The 22,601-nt window shown below is 38.7% G+C and overlaps 1 protein-coding gene across 1 annotated transcript in view; it reads right to left on the bottom strand.

Annotated features, from left to right (window-relative positions):
- Elp2 (elongator complex protein 2) overlaps positions 1–22,601 on the bottom strand; it is a 407,540-nt gene that overhangs the window by 14,732 nt on the left and 370,207 nt on the right. Inside the window, exon 18 of the mRNA XM_090382492.1 lies at positions 21,377–21,481. Within this exon, the coding sequence (XP_090238618.1) occupies positions 21,377–21,481 (105 nt within the window). The remainder of the gene's footprint in view (positions 1–21,376; positions 21,482–22,601) is intronic.

Raw genomic sequence — 22,601 nt, 5'->3', positions numbered from 1 at the left:
TGCAACAAAGCTTAAATTTTCTTGCTTTAGTGTTAACAAAGTTTGTAATATTTTCATCGAAGTCTATTTTGCTAGCAAGTTCATGTTCAATTAAAAGGAGACATACACTGATGAGCCAAAAAATTATAACTCGTGAGTCGTTATGCACAGCTGGTGAGATACTGACGGTCAGCAGTGGTTAGTACCTACCGAAAATGGTCTGAGGAGGGAAAACCCATGAACGGCTGGAGAGGTGTTGGACGACCATGGCTTGTTGATGCTTGAGGTGAGCGAAGGCTCTCCCGGATGGTACGTGGCGACTGTGGCACAACTAGCCGGTAATTTGAATGCTGGTGATGGGAGCAATGTGTTCTAACACACAGTACATCGAACCCTGCTGAAAATGGGGCTGCGTGGCCACAGCCCGTTCCGAGTGCCTGTGCTAACCATGGTTCACCGATGACAGTGCCTACAATGGGCACGCGAGCATCGAAACTGGACCTTGAGTGATTGAGAGAGGATCTTGAGGGTCATCTGGTCCAATGAATCATGCTTCCTGTTGCAATATGTGGATAACCGGGTAAGTGTGCATTGTTTACCTGGGGAAGTGATAGTACCTGGATGCACTGTGGAACAAAAACAAGCCAGTGGTGGCGGTGTTCTGCTAGGATACCCTGGGTCCAGTCATCTCTACGCCGGGCACTCTGACATCTACCACCTACCTAAACATCATTGCTGACCAGATACACCCTTTCATGGCAATGGTGTTCCCCTCTGGCGGCGCCATCTTTCAGCAGAATAAAACACCATGCCACACTGCCTGGATTTTTCGAGACTGGTTTCGCGGAACATGAGTAAGACTTCCAGGTATTGCCCTAGCCTCCAAATTCCACAGAGATCAATCCCATCGAGCATCTGTGGTTTGTGTTGCAACAGGAACTCCCATCTGCGGCGTCTCAACCATGGACCTTACAGGAGTTAAAGGACTGCTGGCTAGTTGTTGGTATCAGATACCACAAGACATTTAGAAATTTTGTAGTGTCCATGCCTCGCCGGTACGAGCTGTTTTGGGTGCATGTGGAGGACCAACATCATATTAGGTAGGTGGTCATAATGTTTTGGCTCATCGGTGTAGATGTGATGTGCATTTTTGCCCTGATGCTGATCTCAAATAATTCTTAAGTTTTAACCTGCTGAAACTTCTTTCAGTAGCGGTTACTGTTGTTGGCATTGTAAGGAATTAAGAGCTTTTTCAATATTTGGATAGGATTCTTGCTACTCCCATTTAGCCAATATATTTAAAATATCTGATATATTGTATGGGATTTTTTTTTTCTAGTATTTCAATTACTTGGTGTTTAAAGCATTTTATTTCAATGTTAAATTGGTCATGATTAAAGGTATTTTTCGGATAATAAAATAGCTTTAGTTTATAAATCCTGAATTGTCGTTGAATGAACTTCTTTCATTAAATGAATTTAATGAACTTTATAGTGAATTTTTTTGTTTAGCTAATTTTTTTGAATTCCCCCTGGTAATTACATTTTAAACAGTTTCTGTTGAACGAAAAACATTTTCCATATAATTTTCTGAACACTTCGCCAGTCAAAAAATTCTCCCAATCTACCTCTACTAGCAACGTACTGCTTTCTTATATTTCTGATTGCTTGGTTACTGGTTGGCACCACTCCTGCCTTCACGTGGCGGGGCAGGTAACCTGGCAGAAGAAAGTCTCTCTCCCAGGGAACGAAAAGGAGCAACAATGTATTGGAATGATTTTCCACCACTAGAGCCAACAGGTTCTCATCATACTGACACCCGTAAAAGGGAACACGATATAGGTCTTTCAAAAAGAATGAGAACGGATTCTAACAAATCAGAACCACCAACTTTTTTGATAATGCATTCTTTATCAACTCAGCTGGCAAGCAGACTCTCACCCTTTGTTATCCAGAGATGTCTCTAAAATGTGGCAGGTACAAGTAAGTTCAAGTCCAATGTCAACAAATATCTTCTTTCGTCTTCTCAACCTTCAACCCAAGCACGGTACTAAGTATATAGGTTCTAATACCTCTCGTGTTTGGGGTTCACATAAAAAAAAAAAAAAAAAAAAAAGGTACACCAAAAATGGTAAAACGACTTCAGCCAGGAGACCTATTAATTGAAACTACACAAGCAAGGCATTCAGAATTATTATTAAAAATGTGCTCTATAAGTGGAATCCAATCAAAGTGATGCCACATAACACATTGAACTCTTTAAAAGGAGTGTGAGTGGGATAATAATAATAAGATTCTTTATTAACATAAATTTTATACGATAATGATTCCGTACACAGAAATCCAGAGGAATCTTACAATTTGTTGTTTATACAAGTGATTTTGTTTTATATAAAAAAAAAAATAAAAATAAATATATATGTATATATAATAATAATAATAATAATAATAATAATAATAATAACTATATAATAATTAATAGATCAAAGCAAAGATGATAAACAGAATGTAAAATGAATGAAGTAGTAATTACAGCGAAAACGGACTACAAGTTGAGCAGAACATGAAATGACATCGGCTAGCTAAGATCGGCACTTACATAAATGTCCTTTACAAACAGCAAGTTGGGCCAAGATGCCATCGCGATATGCCTTGTCTATAGTCCACAGGTCGATGTCGATGTTGAGCGAGTTGAGAGTGTCCAGAGTCACATTAGGGAAGTGTCTTTTGAAATTCTGTAACCGCTGGAGCCTTGAGCACAGGGAGGGAGTACTACGGAGATGTCTGCCTGGCAAACGCCAACCAACCGTGTTCCAGATGTTGATGTGATCCTGCTTAGCTGAGCGCAGATGAAGGAATGACTTTATTTTTAGCACATGGGCTCTGTGGACTATGGGCGTATATTGCAGGTTGCAACAGAGAGTAGATTTAGATGTTGTGTAGTTCTGGTGCGACCACAAGTTGGCCCACTTCAGCACCCAGAATTCGAGGCCCCATAGTTTCCTGAGGCTGGTGGGTGGTGCCGCCGACCAAACTTACACGGCATAGGAGAGCACACTACAGAAGTAAGTTGCAAGGTACTTCTTGATTATTTTCTTATTGTGCGTTTTGCACAGATCAATTTTCATTCCACAGAATGCTCTTAGGGCTTTGGAATACTATGCTTGGATTTGTTTTTTATATGTGAGGTTGGCATCAAGGATTACTCCTAGGAATTTGACGCTGTCTGTGGGAGTCAGGACCTTTCCTGCCAATTCCGGAAGTAGAGAAGATGCAGTATCAGTAGAAGTCATTCGACTTGGCGTAAAGATGAGATAGTTTGACTTCTCTGGATTGACTGACAGGCCAAAAAATTTAGCATACTTATAGAATGTATTTAGGTAGCTGTTTACAGATTCAGAGGCGGTTTGTCTTTCTTGTGCATCACCAACATGGCATTTGCATGGCAAGTAGCAAACAATATCATCAGCATACGATAGGAAGGCTGGAATTTGATCCATTAGTGGAACGAATATTTCTGCAAATAACAAGGCTGAGAGACAACCACCTTGTGGGATCCCGACTTCGACGCTTTTAGTGACTGTAATGCCATCACCTTTGAAGTGAAGCATTCTCCTAGATAGCAAATTATTGAGGATCTCGAGCATATTTCCGGATATCCCGTAGAATCTTTCAAGTAAGGCAAGAAGGGGTGTTATCTGGACTGAGTCGAAAGCAGCTTTCATGTCCAGAAAAATGGTGTGAAGATCTTCGTTGTCATTCCAGGCCTGAAGTATTTTCTGTGATAATGACTGTAGGCAGGTTACGGTAGATCTATTAGGCATGGTATAATGGGTATGTTCTGGCCTATGCGCAAAGATTGGGAGTGCTACATCATTATAGATGCACTTCTCGAGGCATTTCAGGAAGGGAGAGGCAATTGATATTGGCCTGAAGTCAGCCGGTCTTTTCGCATGAGGCTTTTTCGGAACTGCCACGACTCTGTATGATAACCAGCTTGAAGGTACCTGTGCAAATTTGAGAACTTTGTTGTAGAGTTGAGTGAGCTCTTTGCTGATGAAATAAGAAGCAATTTTTAGACTAAAAAGAGGTATTGCGTCAATTCCTATGGTGGACTTGTCAGGTAGAGAATTTATTATTTTTATTAGTTGTTCTTCGGAAATTTCTGTATTACTAGTAGATGAAGAAATGTTAAACGCTTCGTTCCAAGGATATGCTTCAGACTCACGGTGATCTCGCTTAATACGGAGCACATGCTCACACCATTCCTGGACATCAAAAGATAGAGGGGTGCAAGTATGACTAGTGGACCACACACGTTTTCCCCTGGATAGCCAGCCATTCATGAAATTGTCAATAGAAAATTGTTTCCTCTTCTGGAAATCCATCCTTGCTTTGGAAAATTTGGTGTATGACTCTTGTGAAGGCGACTTCTTGTAAGAGGCATGGGCTGCCTGTTTTTCCCTAAAGGCCTTGGTCAGGAAGTCATTCCACCATGGCTTTGAGTGGGGACTTAGGATGCAAGTTTTGGACATTGCAGACCTTGTAATGAATTCCATCCATCTCGAAAGCCAGTAGGCAGCCTCATTTATGTTAAGCTCAGCCAGTATGTTCCATGGGTAAAGTTGGAAAAGGGTAGTAACTTTTCCAATGTTGATGTATTTGGGATTGTATATTCTCCTGACAGTGTTTGTAGTTTGTACTTTTCTACGTTCATCCTTAGGTGCCTGCATAGATATCATCGCAGCAATCGGAACATGATCGGACGGGAGGAAGTTCTCAGTTATGGTCAGGGTTTCCTTTACTAAACAGTTTGAGAAGATGCGCTGCAGGGTGGCATCGCCGTGTGAGGGAGGATCATGAATAAGACCAATGCCCATATCCGACATGTTCGATGACAGAGTATCTAGGAGCTTCTTTGTGGCTGGCAGTGGAAGGTTAAAGTCTCCGAGGATGATGAGCTTTTGCCGATGATTGGTTGTGGATGACAGCCATGCTGTCAGATTAAGGACAGAATCCTCAGAAACTGGTGGGGGTAAATACACGGCACACACAGAGATCGACAAACCAGCAATTCGGTAGATTCCAAGAACAGCTTCTATGTCACTTCCAGGATATGTGTATGCCTTAATCAGGGGTAGTGAACTCCTTTGACAGATTGCTACACCGCCACGTCTCCCAATTCTATTAGCAGCCAGCGTGTGATAACCAAGATTTGAGGTGAAGGCGGAAATTTCCATTTCATCTCTGAGCCAGGTTTCTATCAGAATGATGAAGTCGTAGTCTGAGCAGGAAAGCAAATCAAGTAGGCCATCTAATTTGTTTTTGACACTCCTGATGTTTTTTAGGAAACATTGAATTTTTATTTCGACAGAAGGTTGTACTATGATGAGATTACTCTTGGAACCGTATTTGCTTTTCACATAATGATCTGAAATCTCATCCCGGGATCGATGTCGCGTTCGATGAGCCCTCTTACTGGATATTCTGACTGGAATGCGATCGGTCCGATGTTCGCTTGTCATCTCCACGTTAGACATCCGTAAGTTGCACTCGCTCTCGGATATAATTTGGGAGACTCCGCTAGAGAGGACAGGTAGCTATGCTGTTGTAGTTATGCCTTGTTGTGGAATGGGGTTTGGGCTTGATAAGTTCTTGGTCTTTGGTGTCCCATAGTACGGCATTACCAACAGCCCTCTGGGCCAGTATTCGGCATTCAGGTATTGTTGGTAATTATTGTTGGTAATTAGGCCCATCAATCTGAATCCTAAAGGAAGCATAAGACAGATGCTTGGTATTGATTTTGAAAGGCTTACCGGGTATGCCTAGTTCCATCAACAGTGCCTGAATTTCTTCAACTTTTGTCAACGGATCTAGCCTGCTAATGAAGATATTTGCATGAGTATTGCTGGTGGCTTGGCGATCTCGTATTCTGAGGCTAGTGTTAACTACTCTCGTGCCAATCAAGGTGGTTTTGCTGTTTCTGGAATACCGTTGGCGTGGGGATGCTTGCGGCGGTTGAGGTTGAGGTCCAGGCATCTGGCCTTGCTGTGCTCCATTCATGCCTGCATTGTCAGAGTTCCTTTTCGTTGATTTTAGCATGGCGCTATAGGCGCTGTCTTTAGAGAGTGTAACTATATTCGTTTTGGGTAGTAGGGATGACTCAGGTGTGGGAGATGGGCGTTCCAGTGGGCCTGGACAAGGGAGCCTAGTGTTCACGGGCAAGAGACCTTGTAGTAGGCTCAAGGACTTTCGTTGATAATCTTCGAGCTGGCTCAGACGTTCCCTTAGCGAGCTATTTTCTGAATACAGTTTTCTTAGAATGCCTTCAATAGTTTCAAGTTTCTCAGTGTTACACCCGCAGAAAGCGCAGCTGACTTGAGCCTGTGATTCCGTTTGACAATAATTATCAGTAACTCCAGGCAAAAACTTGTTCTTCGTAGCGGGTTCACTAAGAGTGGAATTGATCTGTGTGGTGACGTCATTAACAACATTCAGCATTCTAGAGGGAGAGACTGTGGGGGAGGGAGGCAGGTGCACTAAGGGAGCAGCTAATATGTCAGCTGTATCTGATGAATCCCTATTTTGCTTGCGGCAGATTACACATCTCCATTTTGATTTCCTAAGTTGCGCAGTCCGTTTTAGGTCTTTAATGCCACTACAAAAATTGCAAAAAAGAAGCTGGCATGATAATGAAGAACATTTTATTAGGCAGTCGGAAAGTTTTTCGCAGCTCGAGTAGGGTTGCATATTTTTAGACGGCATTGTACCCAAAATTCACTAAACACTACAGGGAGAGATGGCAAGGTTGCTGACAAAATAAAAGCAGAGTACTTACTGACCCAGGAATGTTCCTTCAGGCTACGATTAAGTAGGGTGGTGAAGAGCTGACCGCTTACTTTTCGCAGTATGTGGGCTCCAACGGGTAAATGAATACACACTGTACTCACAATGACGAACAACAAGGTCCGATTCAACTTTAGAAATTCTGCCAGGAAATCCGAAATTACGGGACGAAATAGTAGCAAAAAGCACTTTGATTCTCACTTTTCACGAACTATGAATATAGATCTAAGACATTAGATGAAAATTAAGATGGTTAGACTAGTTTAAGAAACTAAAACAATTGAAGTAAGCGGAGCGTGTGAATAACCCAACCCGAACAATCACACGCACGCACAGGACTCCATTGAACGATTGATTGATCTATTGAATGTCACCAAAGAGGAGATATTTCTGGAATTAGAAGAACAACGTAACGCTAGCAAGGCGAATTATGATCTGGAAGGAAGATAAACTTGTTCCAACACGAAATATTATTTTGAGCTTTAGTACACCTAATTTGCCAACTTCAGTCAAGGCAGGGTATCCGAACTGCGAAGTCCGTTCACATATTCTGAATCCCTTAAGATATTTCAAATGCCAAAAATTTGGTCATTTGCAAACAACATGGAGGGGGCAAAATTACATGTCCTAATTGTGGGTCAAAAAATCATGCTCAAGCAGATTGTACAGAAAAGTCTCCTGAATGCCAGAATTGCAAGAGGGGTTACACAGCTGCTTATTAAAAATCATGTGACCTATGAAAAAAAGGATACAAAAATATAAGATTGAAACTAAAGTATCATACCAAGAAGCAAGAAGGCAAGTTAAGGTAACTATGCCAAATTGGAACTATGCTTCTGCAACCCAAAATTGTCTATCCAAACCAAACCAAACCAAACCAAACCAAACAGAAGTTTCAATCCCACTTAACACATCCATTGCAGAATGGGCATGATTCAATTCAATTTACTGTTTGCAAATCAGCCTACTAACAAACCTGTTTCAGTTAATGAAACAAACAATACCCCAATCTTAGTTCCATCTAAAATTACATCATGTGATAAAATACAAAAGAAACCGCAAAGACAATGCTAAACACAGAATCGGCACAATCAAATTCAAGGAAGATGTAAATGCACTAGAAGAAACAAACCTTGATCTTCATGCAGAAGACGACATGGAAACCAGATGCTCACCTATTGGAATCAATGATGTAGAAGAGAGTACAGATTACGGATGCCCTTCCTTCTTTTCCTAGAAAGCAAAAGACTAAATATGATTGTCAAAAGCAAACTGCTCCCTCTCACAAGAAACAGACAGACTCATCTTCCTTCTCTAAAACCAAATAATGCAGCACATTGTACAATGGAATTGCAGAGGTTTATGCAGTAACAATGATGATATCTATGATTTGATCTCACGATATAACCCTGTAACCATTTTCATACAAGAGACTAACTTAAATCCATGGGTAGCTTATACGATTAAAAATTATACAGCCTACAGAAAAATCAGAAATTCTTCAAGCCGTGCACATGGAGGCTTTGCAATTCAGTGGATTGTAAAATACCAGCTAGAAACATTTGACTTCAGACCCACTTAGAAGCTGTTGCAGTATGTGTATCAATGGGACAAACAGTAACTCTAGTCTCATTATACCTTCCACCTAACAATATCTACAGGTTTAAAGAATTGGAAGCTTTTATAAAACAAATACCACCTCCTTTGTCTTCTTGGTGACTTCAATGCACATCATCCACTATGGGGATCTGCTCACATGGATCATAGATCAGCTGAACCTAATGTTGCTGAACACTAGTCATAAAACATACACGCACCTCTCTACGGGATCTATGTTATCTATTTGTTCTTTTCAGTTATTTTCTGCTGAGTAGTTTTAAATGATCTGCACAACAGTGTTCATTTCCCAATTATATACAGAATTCAAACAATGTAAATGCCGTTCCTTGATCATCAGGCAACATGGAAATTCTCTAAAGCACATTGGGAAAAGTATTCTGCCTCCATCTCCTTTGATAGCCAATTGATACGAATAGCGTCCATTGACGATGTAGCTGAGCACATTATTAAGCAAATACTGGCAGCAGCTTCTGTGGTATTTCTTCAGAAGCTGGCAGCAGCTTCTGAAGAAATACCACAGTCTTCTGCTTTCAAATGCAGAAACCTTAAACACTAGTGGAATGACACTTGTACTATACCAAAAAGGGAAAGAAATAACGCCTAGAATCTGTTCCGTAAGTTTCCAACCACCAGCAACCTAATTCAATTTAAAAGGTTTAAGACAAAAGCATGAAAAATCAGAAGAAAAGCTAAAGAGTCATGGATACAGTTTGCCTCCTCTGTCGCAAAGGACAGTCTAATTGTTAGGGAAAAAATTCGACAACTAAATGGTAAATATCTATCGGTTTCTGTTCCAATCTTAACCAAGAATGGACAAGAAATATCTTCACCACAATAAATAGCTAATGCACTTGCAGAGACTTTCTCTAAAACGTTTGCTATTACAACTTATGATTCTTCCTTTCTACAAATCAAAGCCTTAACAGAAAGATAAGGTAAATTTCCAAACTACTCAGTCTCTTGCCTACAATCAACCTTTTTGTCTATTTGAACTCCAAACAGCATTAAATAGATCACTTAATAGTGCTGCTGGAATCTTTTATGTAATGCTAAAACATTTAAACAATACAGATTTCAATTTACTAATAACTTTCTTTAACCAGATCTTTCTTGAAGGTACATATCCTTCTACCTGACATCATTCCAATATTTTAGCCTTTCCCAAACCAGGAAAAGATCAATCATGCCCACAAAATTACCCACCAATCTCCCTTAACAACCAGTTGTTTACATAAAACTCTAGAAAGGATGATACACAGACGACTTACCTGGGTTCTTGAAACTGACAAGATGCTAAACAACAATCAATTTAGATTTCGACAAAATAGATCCACTTTGGATCTCATGGTGAAAGCAGAGACTAATATCTGTAATGCTTATGTGAAAAATGAACATATTGTAATGGTAAGTTTGGATATTGAAAAGGCTTTTGATACAACCTGGAGGTATGGCATATTGCAAGAACTTTACTCCCTAAGATTACAAGGACATTTACCAAACTTCATTCAAAACTTTCTTCAACACAAAACCTTTAAAGTATGTTACCAAACAGTGCTTTCTCATATCTTTACTCAAGAAGGGGTCCCACAAGGATCAATACTTAGTGCTACTCTTTTTTTCACTTAGGCTGAACACAATAACTCAGAACATTCCCAATACTCTAGAATTATATATGTACGCCGATTATCTAACTATATCTTGCAGTTCAAAAAATATTCATACCATTAAAAAAACAGCTACAACTATCCCTAAATAAGCTAGAAATATGGACAATGCAAATGGGTATCGTATGCCTGAACAAAAAACAGTTACAATTCACTTCTCTAGAACTTCGGCTAAAGAATCACCTGATCCCTCTCACCAGTAATCTTCATTTCCTAAATTTAATGCTGGACACCAAACTTAACTTTGTTTCTCACGCAACATATCTCCAAACTGTCTGCCTGAAAAAACTTAACTTCCTCAGATCCATTTCTGCCACGAATGGGATGCTGATAGATACTCTCTTCTTCATCTGTATCGTGCCCTTATCAGGTCTCGTCTAGATTATGGTGCTGTTGTCTATGACTCGGCTAGGAAAAGTGCACATACCCTGTCCAAAATATTTATGTAGAGGCACATGAATCTCCACTTCACCTTAGAAGGAAATTCTGCTCCTCAATTATGCAGTCAAATTCAAAGTCTTCCAGTGCTTTTCAATCCAGATTGGATCGCATTCTACAACCGGCAGAAAATAGATCCACTGGTATTAATCTAAAAGATTTATTGTATACCTGGAACTATCAATTTAACAATATACACCAAGAGACCGATGTACCTGATCCACTCTGGCCTGTAAATCTCATTCACTGTGATACCTATTTTCATCAATGGGGTAAGAAATGTCTCGAATATGAAAGGATTAAACAACTTCATAACGGCCATGCTCCAAGTTCCTTAGGAACCACTTCATTAACAATACAGTAAACCCCCGCTATTCGCGGGGGTTACGTTCCTGAGAAATGCCGCGAATACCGAAAACGCGAATACTGAGTTATGGCTCCCATAGTAATAAAGGGGTTCCGTTCCAAAGTATGAAATATATAAGAAAAACTAGTCTAAAATTTTGTCTATGTATGTATTATATGTACCTTCATAATATGACTATGTACATAGACAGTACATAGTGAAATGCAAGCGTATGGCATCGAAATGAAAATAAAAAACAATTTAATATTAAATGTAATATTTATTAGAAATTTCAAACAAATCTTTCAAATCAGCGTCTTTGCTAGCTAAAAAACCTATCCCGCCAGTGCTATCACCAGTTTCGCTAAAGCGTTGATAAGGAGTTTTGCGTTTTCACGAATGATGAGTGAATTTAACGGAATTTTATTTTGAGTTCGGTGTTCTATCCACAGATTTAAAGCTTTTTCCATTTTTTCTAATTTAACATCACGAGTTACAGAGCAAATTTTTGAAGCAATTAGCGGGTTTTCACGGACACTACGGCGGATTTTTTCTTCCGATTTTTTGATTGATTGTACCGTTGACTCATTGATTTTATAATGTTTTGCCACTGAGGAGACACTTTCACCATTAGAAATTTTATCTAATAACTCAATTTTATTCGCTAATGTCATCACCTTCTTTGATATTTTCACATTTCTCTTGTTATTCGTAGTCATATTTTTGTAGGGGTTAGAAAGAACTTGTCCACAATAAAGTCACTTTCTTCCGTTAACACACTCGAAAAAGTCTGTTTTACACTGCAAAACGGTAGATTTATCACTTTTTTAAGCATATCAATTTATAAATTGATAAATTTATTCAATTTATAAGCATATAAATTAAAAGCAAACGACGAAACCTTCCATAACAAGCGCATAACACATTGAACAAGGATTAGCGAAAAACATTCACGCTCGCGATTTTGTCACCCCCTCCCCCCACCCACTGAGCGCTGTTTTGACCGGGAAAGATAATTTTAGCCACGCCCATGTTTTTTTATGGCGGAAAATATTCACGGCGCTTTAAAATTCACATTTTTTAGGTTTCATTTTATATTAAATCGGCGATCGCGAATACGCGAAACCGCGAATACAGATACCGCGAATAGCGGGGGTTTGCTGTACTCCAAGTTGCTTAATATATACAGATGGTTCAAACACAGACTCTGCTGTTGGTGCTGCAGCTGTCTTTTCTTCTTTTAGGGTTTCCATATCACTACCAGTTGAATGCAGCAGTTTTCTGCAGAATTATACACAATAAAATTAGCCTTAGAGAATATTAACACTTTCCACAATGCTAGCAGTGTAATACACACCGATTCCATGAGTGTTGTCTCTGCATTGGACAATAAGTTTTCAATATATCGCATTCCATCATAAAACAAATCCTATCCTGTTTAAATCAGCTATGAAGTAAAAATCATTCAGTGAAATTTTGCTGGATCTCAGGGCATGAAAGAGCAGATCAGGCAGCTAGCAGTGTAATACACACCGATTCCATGAGTGTTGTCTCTGCATTGGACAATAAGTTTTCAATATATCGCATTCCATCATAAAACAAATCCTATCCTGTTTAAATCAGCTATGAAGTAAAAATCATTCAGTGAAATTTTGCTGGATCTCAGGGCATGAAAGAGCAGATCAGGCAGCCCAACACCCGAACAGTATAACACCAGCAAAGCGAACAATATAACACCATATATAGATTATTTAAAGCTATTAAAAAAATATGTAGAATTCAGTGGACCGAAATCTGGAGGTCACAAAAAAACAACAAATTCTCCAAATCAAAGAGAAACCAGAAGTATGGAATTCCAGCTACGGGCAAACCAGACAGGAAGAGGTTGTACTAGCAAGATTATATATAGGGCATACGCACCCAGCCCATATGTACCTGTTCATGGGGAATGACCCACTGCTATGCATGCACTGTTCATCACCACTTACTGTTAAACATATATTCCTAGATTGTACGCATTACGGTCATATCAAAAAAAAGGTGCTTTCCTTTCATTGTCAAGACTGCAAGAACCTGTATCACTCGTCCATATTACTGGAAATAATGCGAATCTAAATGAATCGTTTAGCTTTCTTAAGCAAATACGAATATATGAATTGCTATGATGCAAAAATCGGAGCGATTTAGTACATAAAATTATAATATAAGAATAGGCACATTTTTGCCCTTGTGCCCTAAAACATCCATACCAAACATAATGTGTGATTTGAGAACTGCCCTGCATTCCAGCATGTGATGATGTAGTGGTTACCTGATTGGTCCGGTCAAAAGTTACTTTATGAACTGCTAATAGATCTATTTAAAGATGATGCATGCAAGCTTGCATCACCCTCTGAAAATATGCCATTTGGCAAAAATTAATTTTCACCCCGCCCTCTGCTCTCATATTGATGCAACATCATTTAGGGGCACCATTTCGTCAACTAACCTCAGATATTGAAATAGTTTGGCACAGAACTGATGTGGCCTGTAAGTGGCGCCCTTGGCACCTGCCCCAGTGCCAAGGCGTTCCTAGACTACTGGCTGCAAGAATTAAGAAAGCTATTGAACAAAACATTTAATAAATGTAATTGTGTATTGAACTTAATAAAATTTTTGAATATTTTCAATTTTACTTTTAACTTTTACTTACAAGATATGGAAAATGTAACACTAATTTTTCTCGAATCACTCAGTGCAGCCCATGAAAGAAATCTAACTTTGAATTTTTTTTGAATATGGCCACTGGATGGGAAAAATTTGGACACAACTGCAGTAGAAGGTTTAACCACAGCCCATTGTCAGCATTGGGAATACCCCTTGATCTCTCACTGTTGACGAGCGCGACTTCTCTGTATGTGGAACAGGTTGTCGGATAGGTTTTACAAGTACCATAAAGTTGTAGAATGGTAATCCCATTAGCTCTCTTAATTCTCGCAGCCAGCTTTAATAAAATTTTTGAATATTTTCAATTTTACTTTTACTTTTACACTTTTACATTACTTTTACTTTTACACTTTTAGATTACTTTTACAAGATATGGAAAATGTAACACACTAATTTTTCTCGAATCACTCAGTGCGGCCCGCAAAAGATATCTAACTTTGAACCAACATTTTAAATTATACAATTTAAAATGCTGCTTTGATTCACTCTTTCACAGGCCGTAGGTTGGACACCACTGCGAATCAACTGTAAGCACCCTGTTCGAGAATTAGGAGAGTGATTTACTTTAACCCCAACAAATAATCATCTGTTGTTTTGCAGAAGTGCGCTATCCACATTTTTCTGTAAATTTTCTCTATCTCTGTTTACATAGTCACATGGGTACCTGAATATCCAAATAACACTGAAATTTTGTACAGTTTCAAAAAAAAAAAAAAAAAAAAAATCAAATTTAACTACATGTAGTTCAAAGAACCAGTGACAATCTCAATGACGAGAGAAGGAAAATGAGGACATAAAGGTATTAAACTTAAACGTGAAATGTTAGTATTTGGTACAAATTAAGTTAGAAAATTGTCAATTAGGTTACAGTTAAATGAAAGAGATACAATTCATGGATTTTGGGAATACCTAAAGGAAAAGATGATTTCAGAAGAATTAAAGCATTTGATGAATGCTCTGAGTACGATACCAATTTCATTGAGTGAAAGTGAACGAGGATTTCCACAAGTAAATCTGATCATCAGCCCAATCAGAGCTTCATTGATGACAAAAACAATTTCTTCACTACTATTTAATTTAGAAGCAGCATAGCATCAGTAGTGTCCTTAGCAAACCTGCCAACCTTTGTATTGTCTGCAAACTTGGACATTAAGCTTGATATACCATCACCAATATCATTTATAAATACAGAAAACAATAATGGACCCAACACTGAACCCTAGGGGCCTCCACTAATAACATTAGTCCCACGATGAGCAGTGTCCATTGATTACCACTCTCTGTCTTTTCCCCCTCAACCACCCCTTTCTCCATAGCAGCAATTTGCCTACAATGCCACACTGCTCCAATTTGTGCAGCAGTCTTCCATGTGCAACAGTATCAAAAGCCTTTCTAAGATCCAAGTATATAATATCAAAGTTATTCCCTGCATCCAGTTCTTTTGTAACTGCATCACAGTATCCAATCAAATTGGTCAGGCAAGACTTTCCATTAACAAAACCATGCTGTGTCCGAGCTACAACGGAAGTCTTGTCTAGATGATCCTGCAGTGCTTCTTTAACCAGTGCCTCCATTAATTTTCCTGGAACAGAAGTTAAACTCACAGGTCTATAATTACTTGTGTCAGCCTTTGATCCTCCTTTATGAATTGGGGTCACATTTCCACATCTCCAGTCTATGGGTTCCTCCCCTGAGTCCAAGGAAGCTCTCATAATTATGGCTAAGGGTTTGCTTACTTCCTTTGCTGCCTGATTTAATATAACTGGGTAGATCCCATCCATCCCAGGTGCCTTTCTTGTGTTTATCTTCAACAATTTCTCCTCTACTTTACTCTCAGTTATTACAAGATTATCTAGCTTACTGTCAGAATTGAATACACCTCTGGAATTCCCCTTGCTGAATAACTCCTCATGTGTGAATGTTGATGCAAAATATTCATTTAGTTTGTTAGCTACCTGAGCAGGATCATCAACAGTTGAACCATTGATATCAAGTGGACCAATCTGATTCATCCCCTTCCTTCTAGAGTTTACATAAGTAAAGAACTCTTTGCTGTTTTTCTTTGCATCCTTTGCCAAAGATTTCTTGTAATCTGCCTTCGCCTGCCTAACTTCCTTTGTAACTTGGCTACAGATCAACTTATATCTATCATAGGCTTGTGTCACATGTTAATTTATAGGTATCCCATGCATTTTTCTTCTCTGCCATATGTCTCATTAGTTCATCTGATATCTATGTAGGCCTAAACCTTGAACAATATTTCTTAGTTGGCATGTAAAGCCTAGTAGCTTCCAAGATAAGTTCTTTGAATGTTTCCCATTTTGAATTTGCTGTTGGTAACATCATTAGTTGTTCCCACAGTATAGTATTTAAATACTGTCTCAGACCATCGTAGTCGCCTTTACGAAAGCAATAACCCTTCCCTTTACCCCTGATGGCAGTTACCTCTTTGAGTAAATCCCATTTCAGCACACTGTGATCACTGCCACCTAGTGGTTCCTTTATCTGCAGATTCGTAATGCATGAAGAATCACTACTGATAATGAAATCAAGAGTATTACTCCCTCTAGTTGCCTCCCGAACATGCTGATGTAGAAAACAATCATCCAATAAATCCACAAAAGCCTTGCTAGTGTGTGAGTGACCAGCCCCCAAATTCCAGTCAATATCTGGGAAATTAAAATCCCCCATTATAAGACTCTCTGATTTACTGGCCCACTCTATTTCCCTATACAGTTTCTTATTATACTCATCAGAGTCATTAGGCCTATAGCACACTCCTACTCTCAATTTTGATCTCCCAATGCTTATGTCACACCAAACTGACTCAACACTGCACTGTCCAGCGATGTTCGACTGGCTTCACTTCCTTGGATTTTTATGTGTTTCTTAACTAATAGCATAACCCCTCTTCCCTTCCTATCCTGTCTATCCTTTCTGTACACATTGTACTCTCCAAATTCCAGTTCTGCATTCCTTGTATCTGTGTGACACCACTTCTCCGATATCCCAACAATATCCGCCTTTGATGCTTTGAGCAATACCTCAAATTCATCAAATTTATTTACCAAACTCCTAGCATTGGTGTACACGCAAGTATACATGCACGTGTTCCTATTCTTAACTACCCTAACACAACCCATGTGTTTACTTGTACCGCAATGACTCCCAGCAGTTTCTGAACTATCCTGCATCTTGTTTTCCAGGCTTCTGCTCATTCCAATAGAAGCAGTACAAGAATCATTTTCACCTCGGCCAATGGCTACTGTTAATCTTTTAGTCCTTGTATCCCCCCCCACAAGCTAGCAGTTTTCCGACCCACCTAACACTGCTTCGATAGCATCAGAAAATATTCTTGCACCCTTTCTATTTAAGTGTATCCCATCCCTGTAGAAGCAGTCTCTCCTGTTAACAAGTACAGACCAGGCTGAAAAAAATTCTACCCTTTGAGCCTTGCACAATCTTTCCAGGGCCGAATTGATCGACAAGGCTCTCATCATATACAGTAAACTCCCGCAAATAGCGGGGGTTACGTTCCTGAGAAATGCCGTGAATACTGAGTTATGGCTCTCATAGTAATAAAGGGGTTCCGTTCCAAAGTATGAAATATATAAGAAAAACTAGTCTAAAATTTTGTCTATATATGTATTATATGTACCTTCATAATATGACACTGTACATAGACAGTACGTAGTGAAATGCAAGCATATGGCATTGAAATGAAAATAAGAAACAATTTAGTTAGTTAGTTATTTGGTTTTTAGGAGCATTAGCAACTAAGGCCATATTGCTCCGGGTATATGCGGTGGCCATTCCCTGACCTTTCTGCATCCTCCGTATTTGGGGGTCATGGGCTCGAACCGCGGTCTAATCAAGAAGCGTGTGCTATGCACTGCCGCTCCTGCCCACCTGGCTACGGAGGCGCCAAGAAACAATTTAATATTAAATGTAATATTTATTAGAAATTTCAAACAAATCTTTCATACCAGTGTCTTTGCTAGCAAAAAAAAAAAACTTATCCCGCCAGTGCTATCACCTGTTTCGCTAAAGTGTTGATAAAGGAGTTTTGCCCTTTCACGAATGATGAGTGAACTTAACAGAATTTTATTTTGAGTTCGGTCTTCTATCCACAGATTTAAAGCCTTTTCCATTTTTTCCAATTTAACATCACGAGTTGCAGAGCAAATTTTTGAAGCAATTAGCACGTTTTCACGGACACTAGGGTGGATTTTTTCTTCCGATTTTTTGATTGATCGTACCGTCGACTCATTGATTTTATAATGTTTTGCCACTGAGAAGACCCTTTCACCATTAGAAATCTTGTCTAATAACTCAATTTTATTTGCCAGTGTCATCTTTGATATTTGACATTCACATTCCCTTGTTATTCGTAGCCATATTTTTGTATACGGGTTAGAAAGAACTTGTCCAAATAAAGTCACTTTCTTCCATTAACACACTCGAAAAAGTCTGTTTTACACTGCAAAACGGTAGTTTTATCACTTTTGTAAGCATATAAATTGATAACTTTATTCAATTTATAAGCATATAAATTAAAAACAAATGACGAAACCTTCCATGGCAAGCGCATAACACGTACTTAAAAAGGATTAGCGAGAAAGATCCACGCTCGGGATTTTGTCACCCCTCTCCTCCCACCCACTGAGCGCTGTTTTGACCAGGAAAGAATTTTAGCCACGCCCATGTTTTTTTATGGCCGAAAATGTTCACGGCACTTTATAATTTACATTTTTTAAGTTTCATTTTATATTAAATCGGTGACCGTGAATAGCGGGAGTTTACTGTACTCCCTCCTATTTTGCAGACACTTTCAAATTCAACCCTAATTCACGGCTTTTTTTTCAACAGTGACCTGTACTTGTTAAGTAATTCTACCAGTCTCCTACTCATTAGTGCCAATGTATACAACTATTTATCATTTTTATGCTTTGTAAAAAGATGATATCCGCTCTACAACGTCATCAACCTTTGCCCCTGGCAGACATACCCTGGTCCTGTTCCACCTATCCTTTTTACAAAGCATATTCCCCGTTTCCCTGACAATAGAGTCACCAACAACTACTAGTTCCTGTGGGAACAGCGCATTCTGCCTTGGGGGTTGCCACTGCGTTGTGTGACGACCAAGTGCATGCTCTGGCGTTGATGCGGGCAGCTGAGAGCTTGATGGGCCCCTCAATTTAGATCCTTCAAGTTCTCATATAGGCCCATAACAACGCTTAGTTGTCGCCTGATTTTGTTACATTCCTTGCATCCCACACACACAAAGACATCCACCATGGCAATATCATATCCCGTCCCGACTGCTCCACAAACATCAAGCAAGCAGCGCATTTTAAAAGGCTGTGATTCAAAGGGCAACTGCCCCGATCAGTTCTCCTCTGAGCCATAGCACTCCCATTAGCTTGAGCCTTTTGCTTTGCTGCTCTGGTATGAGTCATGATTTTGATTTAATTTCAATAAAATTTCGATTTCAGTACAAAATTATAACCCTAATCTTGTATCCCAACACAGTTATAATGCTATATATATTTTTCAGTATCAAGTATTATCTATGAGTTCCATTTATAACTTCCGTATCAAGTTATGTTACGTTTGTAATCTAAGTCATTATATGTATATAGTTAAAAGTACAATTTAATTGACAATGAAGTTTAACAAAATTAATAGATTTTACTGATTAACTGATAATATTATATTATATACTGTACTATACTAAGCTTACGCTATCTAGTTCGGGATATAATGTGTTGTATAACAATGGCGGAAAGTTACGAATGATAAATCTACGGACACTTAAGTATTAATTAACTTCCAAATCTCCCTGTCTCAATTCAGAATAAACTAAGGATCCTGACTAGATCTATAAGCTACTTATAGAAAATAATTTAATGAATTAGTGAAGAAAGCGGCTAAATATGGCTAAAAAACTTCTCATTCAGCGGAGCTGCAACTTGTAACACGTGGCTTTGATACCCTTACCAATATTTTTATGCAATTACGAGGCCGAGAAAAGAAGAAATACCCCAGATTAATCAGAAAATCACAAAATAATGCTATACAATTAAATTTAAATCAAAAGTTTTTAGAAAAACAATAATTTCAAATCAATAAATAACAAAATCCACTTAGCAGCTTTGAACACATCTGACTCCCACTACCCAGTCAAGTATTATATACTTGGATCTTACAAAGGCTTTTGATACTGTTGCACATGGAAGACTGCTGTACAAATTGGAGCAGTGTGGCATTGGAGGCAAATTGCTGCTATGGATAAAGGGGTGGTTGAGGGTGGAGAGAGAGTGGTAATCAGTGAACACTGCTCATCGTGGACTAATGTTATTAGTGGAGTCCCTCAGGGTTCAGTGTTGGGTCCATTATTGTTTTCTGTATTTATAAATAATATTGATGATGGTATATATCAAGCTTAATGTCCAAGTTTGCAGACGATAGAAAGGTTGGCAGGGTTGTTAAGGACACTACTGACGCTATGCTGCTGCAACAGAATCTGGAAAGGTTGAGCAGATGTGCTGAGAGGTGGCAATTGAAGTTTAACATTGACAAACGTAAAGTACTACATATGGGAAACAGCAACCCCAGAGCACTCTGTGGTACTACACTGACAGTGGTAGAGAATGAAAAGGACATGGGGGTATTCGTGCAGGCAGATATGAAGTTCTCTCAGCAGTGCAGACGGGCTGCAAGAGTAGCTCATGGTGTCTTGTCAATGATATATAGAGGAATTTTTCTAGCAGGGATAAGGAGGTGATTATCCCCTTGTATAAGGCAATGGTCAGGCCACACCTTGAGTACTGTATACAGGTCTGGAGGCCTCATTTTAAGAAGGATATAGAGCTGTTGGAACGAGTACAGAGAAGGGCAACAAGATTAGTGAAAGGAACAAGGGGTTGCTCTTACGAAGAAAGGCTTAAGTTTTGCAAATTACAGTGTCTGGAGACTAGGCAGCGGCGAGGTGATCTGATAGAGGTGTATAAAGCCTTGAATGGTTTGAGCAGGCTCAATGCCGATGGGATTCTTCCTCTTGCTCAGAATAATCACCTGAGAGGGCATAAATTCAGATTGAGGAAAGACAGATGTAGGATAGATGTGCGGAAATTTGCCTTTAGCCAGCGGGTAGTTGGTTGGTGGAACAGACTTCCATCCCTTGTTGTGGAAGTTAATAGCCTAAATAAATTTAAGGCTCAGCTGGACAGGTATTTCGAACGAATGGAGGGGTGAAGTGGAAGTGTTTTTTTTTTTTTTTTTTTTTTTTGGCTGATGCTGCATAAGCTTGCTTTCTTGCATCATATGCCTCTACTAATGCTAATTCAGAAATCACAGAAACACTCTGTATACAACCTGACCGCAAGATAACTTGAGGCAGACTGAGACAGAACCAAAGTGAGTTGGTAAACCTGCAGTTTAATGTCCCGAGTCACGTTCAGCTCGCAAGTCACTGCTTGCTCTTATCTGTAATCTGGGAAACCAGCTGTTTGAACACGTTTTCAGAAAGAATAAAAAACAGTTTCCTGACTACAATTTTCTGAATTTGATTATAAAAATAAAAGTAGGTAATTATCAAAACAATAATAGAAATAGGTAATTATTATTAATTTTTAATTAATAATAACACTGAAGTTTTGTATACCTTAAAAAATTATTTGGTGAAGATTAATATGTACATTACTGTATTATTATTTGTTCGGTCCATGACATCTGTTATATCGAGGGTTTATGTTCAATGCTAAAACAAAGGATACAAGGTATGTAGCTCATAATATAACTGCCAAGTGTCTTTTCCCACAGAAGGTAACCAGGTGTATAATAAAATGCTGCCCTTTTCTAGTCCAAGTGCTATTAAGTACCTATAAGGAAAACATATATATTTATGAAGTTATACACACTTATATCAAAATAAAACATATATTTGTTGCTAATATATTAAACATGTTAGCAATAATCATATCAACAAAGTATATCGTCCAGTTTTATAATTTCCCCACTTTTTTTTTACCCATGTACCAAAGAAAATAAAGGTATATGCAACAGAAAGCTACAAGTGGATGCCAATTTACACTTATTTTCGAGGGAAAATTACTTATATTTAAATTCTGGTCCACCCAAGATTTGACTGTCATACTGACCATAGAGATATTCTTTTGTCACAGTAATGCAAGTTCCAGTAATGAATCCACATTTCTTCACTAGTCAAAACTACTGAAAGGAATATATCATTATTTATTACAAACGCATTTAATTTTTTAGGGGAAATTTCAATTTTGGTTTGCTTGTATAGCTGTTGTAAACAAAGAGAATTTCATTTGATTTCTAATGAACCTCAATATTAACCATGCTAACCAGGAAACACATATATCAAATCTCTGCAGGATATGTTCAAAACGTTGAAGCCAGATATCTTATAGACACTGGAGCAAGTATCATCTTAATGAGTAGATTTGTTTAATAAAATTAAGCATGATAGATCATTAAATAAAAGGTCTCAAGACCTAACCGTAATCGGTGTTTCAGGCAATATGCCTATACACACTGAAGTTACAGTAAATCTTAAGTTAGATAGTGCGACTTTTCAGGATAATGTTTTAGTAGCTTCTGGAAATTTTAAGGGCCAGTATGATATAATATTGGGATTAAATGTGTTAGAGAGATTTTCGTTTTCAATAGACTTAGGTAAAGGAATAGTGCATTCAGTTCCACTGAGGATTTGTTTAAGAGAGGAAGGTAGTCGGGAACAGTTTTTGGGTTCCAAACCCACTGTAGTTAAACTTACCTGTACGCATGTGCTTCCAACATCCACAGAGAGGGTGGTAACAGTATATTGTGACCAGCTTGCTGTTCCTACTGAGCAACTAGTATTAGCAGAACTTAACATTAACTTGAGTTGGGATGATTTAGTGGTAAGATGCTTAGTAGATAAGATAGGGAAAATGGAAAAGTCTCAGTGCTTATTGCGAATTTGATGACTCA

Source organism: Mastigoproctus giganteus, chromosome 1 (genome assembly GCF_048544385.1).
Source record: "Mastigoproctus giganteus isolate SK-2022 chromosome 1, ASM4854438v1, whole genome shotgun sequence".
In the NCBI taxonomy this organism is placed as follows: domain Eukaryota; kingdom Metazoa; phylum Arthropoda; class Arachnida; order Uropygi; family Thelyphonidae; genus Mastigoproctus; species Mastigoproctus giganteus.
Note: the sequence above shows the minus strand (reverse complement) of the source record. Positions and strands in the feature narration are given on the sequence as shown.